Source organism: Aristolochia californica, unplaced genomic scaffold, assembly GCF_029961685.1.
Source record: "Aristolochia californica isolate CCGP_79_NKW_82.1479 unplaced genomic scaffold, dmAriCali1.0.hap1 SCAF_7, whole genome shotgun sequence".
In the NCBI taxonomy this organism is placed as follows: domain Eukaryota; kingdom Viridiplantae; phylum Streptophyta; class Magnoliopsida; order Piperales; family Aristolochiaceae; genus Aristolochia; species Aristolochia californica.
In genome coordinates, this window is record NW_027182268.1 from 174,702 (window position 1) to 185,042 (window position 10,341).

At 40.4% G+C, this 10,341-nt stretch overlaps 1 protein-coding gene across 1 annotated transcript; it reads left to right on the forward strand.

Annotated features, from left to right (window-relative positions):
- Positions 1–4,212: 4,212 nt before the first annotated feature.
- On the forward strand, positions 4,213–5,656 carry LOC137936128 (uncharacterized). Its single transcript, XM_068780681.1, has 4 exons — positions 4,213–4,344; positions 4,577–4,588; positions 4,970–5,175; positions 5,365–5,656. Exons 1-4 carry the CDS (start codon positions 4,213–4,215, stop codon positions 5,654–5,656), a joined length of 642 nt encoding a protein of 213 aa, XP_068636782.1.
- The last annotated feature ends 4,685 nt before the right edge of the window (positions 5,657–10,341 follow it).

Genomic DNA, 10,341 nt, shown 5'->3' on the forward strand with positions numbered 1-10,341 from the left:
GAAGCGTCGCTTCGACGGTACGCCGAGAGAGAGAAGAGAGGGAGGCCGAGAAGCTCGACAGTAGATGTTCGACCTCCCGTGCTCTGTGACGGAGGTCGAGAGGGAGAGGAGAGGGAGGATGGTTGTTAAACCGAAGCTGATGGTTGAAATCAAAGCTGAATGGGAAAATCAATGCCGAAATTAAAAACTCGAAGCCCAAATGTCAAAATCGAGCGGGAGGTTCAGAGGGAGAGCGAGTCTGAGATGGAGAAAAGGACGCCGAAAGGACATTCACAGCGAGATGGACATTGTAGAGAGGGAGACCGAAGAGGGACGGTGGAGACGAGAGAGGGAGCAAAGAATGAGAGAGGGCTGCAGGAATGAAATAGCAGAGAGGGTGTGCGGTAGAGAGAGCCCCGCGATAGTGTCATGTACATGAATATCAAAATCGGGCAGAAAACACTTTCCGCCATTTACTCTTGGGACATGAACTCCTGAGTCATGGTTGATCATGTACATGACATGAAGTTTGGCGCTCCCTAACGACTTCAGGACATGAACTGAGTAATTCGCATGAAGATCATGTCCTGAGTCATGTTAACAAACTCCCCCTTAAAGTTAGCATATTACATAGATACCTTTATCTTGAGGGTTGGAAATAAAAATCTAATTTAGAGATAAATTACAACTATGCCATCTTTTTTCTTCTCTTATAATACTCCCCCTCAAATTGGAGCAAAAACGTCATAAATTCCTAGCATGGGTCATTTAGTGCTCAATGTTTTTGAAGCAATTGGCTATGTGAATATATCAAAACTTGACCTTGAGATAGAACATATTAAACACTTATGATACTACCTTGTAATTTATCTTTTACAAAGTGACAATCAACCTCAATATGCTTTTTTTTTTTTTATGAAAGGCTAAATTGAAGATAGAGTGAATAGCTGCTTGGTTGTCATAGTGAAATTTCATCTAAGTATCCCTACTGAAACCCAATTCGGAGAGAATGGATTTGATCCATATTAGTACAATTATAGTATGTATCATGGTTCTGTATTCTACATCTGCACTAGATCGAGCAACCACATATTGTTTTTTACTCTTCCATGTTACCGGGTTACCTCCTAAAAGTGTATAATATCCTAATATAGTTTTTTGTCATTTGAGGACCATACACTATTAGCATATGCAAAATCTTCAATGTTAATATGGCCATGACGTTTGTATGGAAGACCCTGTCTATAGGATTTCTTTAAGTATCACAAGATTCGTTCCAGAGCTTGCCAATGGGAATTTGAGGCTTATAAATATATTGACTTACCACACTACCTTCAAAAGAGATGCGAGGTTTGATAAATGAAAGGCAAATCAATTTTTTCACTAGCTTTTGATATTTTTCTATATCAACATCATCTTTATTACTAACACATCTTTTCACATTAACATCCATAGGAGTAGATATAGGACGATACCCCAACATTCCTGTCAAAGGGGGGGTTAGTGAACATTGAAGTTGAAGTTGAAGTTTGACTTCAAATTCAAGGCAATGAATTAATTCAACATCAATTTCAAATTGGGTGTTAGAAATGTAGTATTAAAATATATAAATATACTAATTAATGAAATATTATATTATATAAATTAATAATTACAGTATTATAAAATAATATAATAATTACGTGTGACTATAATAAATTATAAAAAATAAATATATAAAGTAAAAAATTACAGAAGATAGGTTTTTTATGTAGTATTAATTAATAATATATTTTTATAAAATTAAAATTGATTAGTTTAATTAATTATAAAAATGAGATAATTAAACCAAAATAATTCATCAAATGCTTTCTTTAACAATATTCTAATTATCAGTCTTAAATTTCTAATTTAATATAGTAATAAAATTAATGAATATAATAAATATATATATATATATATATATATAAATTTTTTTAATAACCTAGGATAGATTATTAATAACACACACACACATATATATATATATATACATATATATATATATATATATATAGATAGTTATATAATTAAAACTTAAAAACATGCTTAAAAGGACACCGAGTTACTCATAATAATCCACAATTTACAATATAATAGCAAATGTTTATGCCTTGGAATATAACAATGAGTTCGTACCTTTAATATTAAAATCATCAACTTAGAGGTAAGGGGTGGGTAATGGCCAGAAAATAGGTTTTATTAAACCAAAATAAAAAAAGGTTAATTAAACAAAAATAATTGATCAAATACTTGATTTGGTAATATTTTAATTATCACAATTAAATCACTAATATAATACAGTAATTAAAAATTTTAATATAATGAATAAATAACGCCAGTTTAATTTTTCCTAACTTAGGAAAAATTAAATCAGCAACATCATCTTCCTCACGGTGTCGATAATGGCAGGGACGCAACGACGATAGAGGCGGCGCTCCGATGGTACGTCAAAGGCCTTGCAATAGAGACTCTTCGATTAGATGCTCTGCTACGGAGACCGAGAGGGAGAAGAGATGGAGGGGAGAGGGAGAAGAGAGAGAGAGAGAGACGAGAGAGGGAGAAGGGAGAGGGAGAGGGAGATGGAGAGGGAGTGGTAGTGCAAAGACGAGAGGAAGAAGAGAGCAAGAGAAAAAAAATTTGGGGGAGGAAGGTCGAGAGGGAGAAGAGAGCGCGAGACAGAAAATAAAAATTAGACGTGTCCCGAACAATGGCTTCAAGTGGATTATTCACAATTTTGGGCTGAATCGTGATTCCGCGATTTTAGCTTGAGACAATTGCGTGCATTTTTTAGATGATGTTGGCATTAGTGTACCATTAACGGCCTAATTGAATGAACTACATAATGCGCACAAACAATGTCATACTTAGATTGCAACACTTCAATCCCGAAAGCAAAGTGATCCATCAAACACACGATTAATTAATATCTCAATTAAATAAGAAATCTCAATTAAGTTAGAATGAATTAAAAATACATCATGCCTCAATTGTGAAAAAAAAAGGGTGTCTCCATTGTTTTCGTAGTTCCATCTACTTTTCCAATTAAGCCATTACATTTAAGAATCCAATACACAACAGAACACGGCCAATAGTAACCTAAAATCAGCTATGTTTTGGATTTTCAGATTGCACAAAATTGCAGAGGAGATCCAGAAATTGGATCTCATAATGGTCAATTCAATATTCAGAGTCAGAGGAGGAAGAAGAGCACCCATTTTGGTGCCGCTTACAGAGTTTACTCAGTGAAAGACGTAAAGATTATCTTCACTTGGAAAGCTGGGTTTCATCCTTTAACAATCACAGAATCTTGATTCTTGTTTAAAGGTAAAGATCAGACAAGAATCAGGGTTGGAAGGAGAACACAACCGAATTATTCAGGTTCCTTTCCCAGTAAGAACTATCCTAAGGGAAACAGAAAATTGAAGAAAGAAGATGCCATTTCTCTCTGCATATTTGAAGGCAAGGAGATTCGAAGCTGGGGCTTTTAATTTGTAATCGATTCTACCTCGTTTATAGTCCCACATGGAATGTTGGCTTATCTTTTAGGCTGTATTTGACCAGAGCAACTGGGTTATCCGTTTGTGATTAACGAGAGGGTCTGAACAACGGTAACGACGTATCAGGCTTTCTCGTTAATCACCTCTTTTGTTGTTTTTCCTTCCTTTCGAATGTGGCCCACGTTCTCGCTCCCGCCCCCGTCTCCGTAATATTTGTAAAATCAACTTCATGTTTTCTAATCTGGCATTTTTTCTGGATGTCCCACTTTTTTTTTTTGTATTTGGCTGGAAAGGTAAAGTTTCGTTTTGATGGAAGCCATTTCTGAGTCTTTGACGAGTGCTTGAACTGTTACTCTACTGGTTTTTTTTTTTTTTTAAATTTCTTCTCGTACCGTATTTATTTTGAAAGGTATATTATGGACCCACTTTGAAGGATTTCTCTTCCTTGGTTGGAAAGAAATCAGGGGTGATACTTCTGAGCGCTTCAATTTTTTCCGTCTGCTTTCTCCTCCGTTTTCTATGTGAAAAAGTTCTTAACTCACCGCCAACAACTACAGCTCTTGATTTAATATTTTTAGTAGAGAATTCTTGAGTTAATTTGATGATAAAAGTTTGCAGTTTTTTATTTATGTAATTCACTAGAGAGGCATCTGAGAAAGAGGGAGAGAGACAAAGGTTGCTGGGAACTACACTTTACAGCAGGAGTCGCTCAAAAATGGCGAGAAATGCCCAGGATGAAGACCACCCAGAGAACAAAAGCAAAGTCTGCAATCATTGGAAGGAGAAACAAGCCTTGCTCTACTGTCGAGCCGATTCTGCCAAGCTTTGCATCCCCTGCGACCGTCAAGTACACGCCGCCAATGGTATTTTCTCCAAACACTCCAGATACCATCTCTGCGATGTCTGCCGAGACCAGCCGGCTTCGATTTTCTACTCCTTTGCCCCAACTGTGACTTCGACGCTCACCCACCTTCCCTTGAGGCACACCAACAGAACCACCGCTCTCTCGAGCCCTTCTATAGCATAATTAGGTTAATATAAGTAATTTTGTATAACTTAGACCTGATTAATTGATTCAGGTTCCTTTCCCGGTAAGAACTAAACAGAAAATGGAAGAAGATGCCATTTCTGTCTGCATATTTGAATGCAAGGAGATTCGAAGCTGCGGCTTTTAATCTGCAATCGATTCTACCTCGTTTATAGTCCCACATGGAATGTTGGCTTATCGTGGAAGTTGTATTTGAGCGTAGCTGCTGGGTAATTTGTTTGTGACTAATGAAAAGGTCCAAAATGGGTTAAATCATCGGGGATTTTTTTTTCATTCGTTCACACTCGTCTCCTCTCTCTCTATCTCATCACCTTCTTCTGTAAGATTATATTCTCTTCTCTCTCCCTTTCGATTGTTCCCCTGCAATATTTGTAAGACCAACTTCATGTTTTCTAATCTGGCTTTTATTACCCGTGTTTCTCAGGGACAACCGGTTACGGATCATTACGATAAGACTACCTTCTGCAAGTATGGCTCAGATGCGGCGACGGTGTACGGACTCTCCGCCTTCCTCGGTGTGCTGGTGAGTCAGGGGGTCGTCACCGGCGTCACTAAATGTCTCTGTTTTGGAAAAGGACTCACCGCCGGACCGACCAGGAGCTGCGCCGTTTCCTCCTTTGTGCTTTCCTGGTAAGTCAAAACAAAAGAAGAAAAAAACACTCTCCCACGGTCCTACAGTGCTCAGTTCTACTTCTACTAAATATCTCTATTATTTTTAACAACATTCACAAACACAACTTTTTATTTCCAGAATTCCAATCTCCCCAAACCTTCCCAAGTAAAAATCCTTTTTGTTGAGGACCTTTGATTGTGATTTAGGTGTACTTTTCTGGGTGCGGAAGCGTGTCTTCTGGCCGGGTCCGCGAGGAATGCTTACCACACCAAGTACCGCGCCCACTTCGGTGTCCAACACCTATCATGCGCAGAGCTCCGGGAAGGGGTATTCGCCGCCGGGGGGCGGCGCTCATCTTGCTCTCCAATGCTCTTCTCACTCTTGTTCTACTGGTCCCACGCCAAGGCCCACACGGGAGGGTGGCAGAAGCACATCAACGAGGGCGTCACCATGAGCCCTTACCCCCGACCCGGGGAGTTTGGCAGCGAAAAGCCCTGATCACCACTGTGATAGGATTATACAGATCAAATTATATCTAGAGAGCAAAATTAAATACATAGATTTAACGTGGTTCACCCAAATCGGGCTACGTCCACAGCTGCTGATGATAATTCTTTATAGGGAATATCGTTCAATGTTTACAATTTCCTATCCATACAATCCATACATTAATCTACCACTGCAGATAAATAAATACAAATCTGTAAAAGAAGGAACAATGTAACCTGTACGAAGACCTGAGACTCGCCGATGCCCAAATAGCACCGGTCAGAAACAACACGAAACAAACAGCACACGGTCAGTAATAAAACAAACTAGTCAACGCCTCTGCGGAGGCGTTCCTTCTTCCTCTCCTTCGCTCTCTCCCTCTACACTGAGGATACAACGCCCTTCTTCCTTCTCTGGTCTCTCTCACTTTACACTGAGGATAGAGATGCCCAACAAGAGGAATCACGCAACGCCGGAGCAGCACAACGACGGCAAGCAGAGAGTATTTCTGCAGCAGCGTCTCGGCGAGAAAGGAAGTGATTTCTCACTGTATCGATCGTACAAACTCAAAGCACGAAGCTTTCTCACTCTCTCTGAAAAACAAACCTTCAAAGAGCTTCAACGGAAAAAAAATTCCGAACGTTTCTGTTACTCTGGTTTTTTTTCACACACAGTCGAAAATCACACAGCGATTTCAAATCGACGGGGGGGGGGGGGGGGGGGGGGGGAGAGGAAAATAAAAGCTAAGTTAAGTATTTAATGAGGTTGAGTGCTCCACACTCCAACCTTATAAAGAAACAAAAAAATTCCCTATATGTCCCTTAACTTTTCAAACATGGGGATTCCCTAACAATCTCCCACTTGAAGACTGATATCAATTTGTCTTCACACATATCAATGCAGCAGCTTTATCTAGGTCTCTTCATTCTTGCAGACCAACTGAAACTGAACATAGCTTCAGTTTATCAATAGTCACCGGTTTTGTTAGCATGTCTGCAGGATTCCTATTACCTTGGATCTTCTTCAGCATTAGCATCTCATCCTCTAACAAAGATTTGATGAAATGATAACGAAGACCAATGTGTTATAGCAACAATCTTCTGTATCTGCGACATCCAACTGACAGCTGTTGTACCCACGGTAAAGACATAACCAGTGGTGCTTCTCCGGTGATCAACTTCTCCTGCAAAATCTGCATCTGTGTACCCTTGCACTTGCAATTCACCTTTGCCAAAGTGCAAACACTTATCTGTGGTGCCACGCAGATATCTCAAGATCCACTTTACTGCCTTCCAGTGGGTCTCACCTGGGTTTGACATAAATTTGCTAACGGCTCCCACTGCATGACCAATATTTGGTCTCGTACAGACCATTGCATACATCAAACTTCCAATGGCTGAGGCATATGGAACTTTATCCATGAGCTCTCTCTCTTCTTCCGTGTGAGGAGACTGATCCTTGGATAGACATAAGTGTTTGTCCAAGGGTGTGCCAACTGGCTTGGCATTGCTCATGTTGAATCTCTGCAAAACACGAGTAATGTACTCTGCTTGAGATAACTGCAATACTCCACTTTGCTTATCTCTTGTGATTTGCATTCCAAGAATCTTCTTAGCTGGACCCAAATCCTTCATGTCAAATTCTTTTGACAATTGCCTCTTCAAGTTTCTGATCTCATCCATATCTGACCCAGCTACTAACATGTCATCGACATAAAGTAGCAAAATGATATAACTGGATGTGTACCTTTTGAAGTAGCAACAGTGATCGGCATTGCACTTCTGGAAACTTTCCTTATGCATGAAACTATCAAACTTCTTGTACCACTGTCTTGGAGCCTGTTTCAAACCATACAGGCTCTTTTGGAGTTTGCACACCATATTCTCTTTCTTCTTTTCTGAGGAACCTTCTGGTTGATGCATATATAACTCCTCATCCAAGTCTCTGTGAAGAAATGCAGTTTTCACATCTAACTGCTCTAGATAGAGATCTTCAATGGCAACAATGCTCAACACTGTTCTGATAGTGGTGAGCTTCACAACAGGAGAAAAGATATCAGTGTAATCGATTCCTTCCTTCTGTTGGAATCCTTTGACAACCAATCGGGCTTTGTATCTCTTAGAGCCATCATGCTCCTCTTTCACCCGATACACCCATTTGTTATGGAGTGCCTTCTTCCCTATGGGTAACTCAACTAGTTCCCATGTCTGGTTTGAGATTAGAGAATTCATCTCATCTTTCATAGCAAGCTCCCACTTGCTAGCATCTTCAGTCTGACATGCCTCTTCATAGCATTCAGGCTCTCCTCCATCAGTCAACAGTAGATAATTGATGTATCTTCTGTTAGGCACATGAGGTCGAGAAGATCTTCTCAATATCGGAGCTGGAACAGGGGACTGTGATATGTCGGGCTGGTGTGCACTACTCTGTTCAACAAATTCCTCTATCTGAGGGCTTGCTACAGAGTCATCTGGGACATCATCCACATCTGCATATACTGGCTCACTCTCTAGTGAGTTACTGTCATCTGCAGTGTGTCTGTCCTTGTACATCACCCTTTCACTGAAAATCACATCCCTGCTACGGATCACCTTTTTGTTTTCATCATCCCATATGCGATATCCAAATTCATCCTCGCCATAACCGAGGAAGGTACATTTCTTGGATTTGGGATCAAGCTTATTCCTGCCTTGATCACTGATATGCACATACGCCATACAACCGAAAACTTTAAGGTGTGAGAATCTTACTTCTTTTCCGCTCCATACCTCTTCTGGTATTCTGTATTCCAGTAGAACTGATGGACCTCAGTTGATCAAATAAGCTGATGTGTTGACTGCTTCTGCCCAGAAGTGCTTTGGTAGGCCTGATTGCATACGCATACTTCTGGCTCTCTCAGTCAAAGTTTTGTTCATACGCTCAGCTACACCATTGTGTTGAGGCGTACCTGGCACGGTTCTCTCCATGCGGATCCCATTATCATAACAGAACTTCTTGAATCTGGTGTCTTCATATTCACCACCATTATCAGTTCTCAGCTTTTTGATCTTAAGTCCTGTTTCATTTTCAACCATGGCTTTCCATCTTCTGAAAGTATCAAACACTTCAGACTTGTGACTTAGGAAGTAAACCCATACCTTCCGTGAATGATCATCGATGAATGTCACAAAGTAGTGTTTTCCACCAATGGATGAAATAGTTGTTGGCCCCCAGACATCAGAATGGACGAGCTCTAGCCTTTCCTTCTTCGGAGCTCTGCCATGTGTCTGAAAGCTAACTCTCTTCTGTTTTCCAAGTATGCAATCCTCGCACATATCAATTTCTACTGACTGTAGCTCTGATAATTTTCCCATGGAATGCATAATCTTCATTCCTTTCTCACTCATGTGGCCCAGTCTCTGGTGCCACAGGTTGGAACCTTGGTTGCTTGTTGCAGCAGCAATGGTACAACATGCTTGTGCTGTCATGTAGAGAGTACCACTCTTCTTTCCTCATGCAACCACCAATGCACCCTTCGCAATCTTCCAATCATCACCATGGAAGGTTGTGGTGTAGCCTTCACTGGCTAGCTGCCCTACTGAGATTAAGTTCTTTCTCAGGTCAGGAATGTGCCTGACATTTTTCAGCTCCCATACAGACCCATTTAACTGGATCTTCACTACACCTTTGCCTACTATATCACACGGTTGATCATCACCGAGATATACCTTACCAAGGTTCTTGGACTCATATTTCTCAAAGAGCTCTTTCTGCGAGGTAGCATGGAACGATGCTCCAGAGTCTAATACCCAAGACTCCTCCTTGCTCTCCAGAGAGCATATCAATGCAGCATCATTCCCTGAGGAGGAAGCAACATTTGCTTCTACCTTCGCCTCCTGATCCTTCGGTGCACTATTACATTGACTTTTATAGTGCTCGTTTTTTCCGCAGTTCCAACACTTGACATTTGAGTTCTGAGATCTATTTGGGTTCCTGGATTGAGACCTTCTATTCTGAGGTCTGTTTGGGTTTCTTGATTGAGACCTTCTATATTGAGAAGTGCCTCGATGAGTTGACCTTCCTGGTCTATTTTCTCTAGTTCTTCCTATTGCCTCTGTAGACAATGCTGAAAAAATCGTCCCTTCACCCGATGATTTTCTTCTGATCTCTTCATTGAGAACTAGATCACGTACATCATTAAATTTTAACTTGTTGCTTCCTGATGAGCTGCTCACTGCTGTAACAGTGGCATTCCAGCCCTCTAGCAAGGAAGACAAAAGTATCAATACTTGTACTTCATCGTCGAATTCAATTTCGACTGAACTCAATTGGGATGTAATGATATTGAGTTCATTTATATGTTGAGCTACTGATGCTCCTTCTGTCATCCGCAAATTGAACAGTGGCCTCATCAAATACACCTTATTTGAGGCTGACGGCTTCTCGTACATATTTGCGAGAACCTTCATGAGACCCGCTGTGGTCTTCTCTTTTGCTATGTTAAATGCAACATTACGGGATAATGACAGTCGGATGAATCCAAGGACTTTCCTATCAAGGAGGTTCCACTCTTCATCCTTCATACTGTCTGGCTTGACTCCATCAAGCGGTAGGTATAAATTTTTCTGATACAGATAATCCTCTATCTGCATTTTCCAGAAACTAAAATCTGACCGATTGAATTTTTCAATTTTTAACTTCCCTTCATCTGCAGC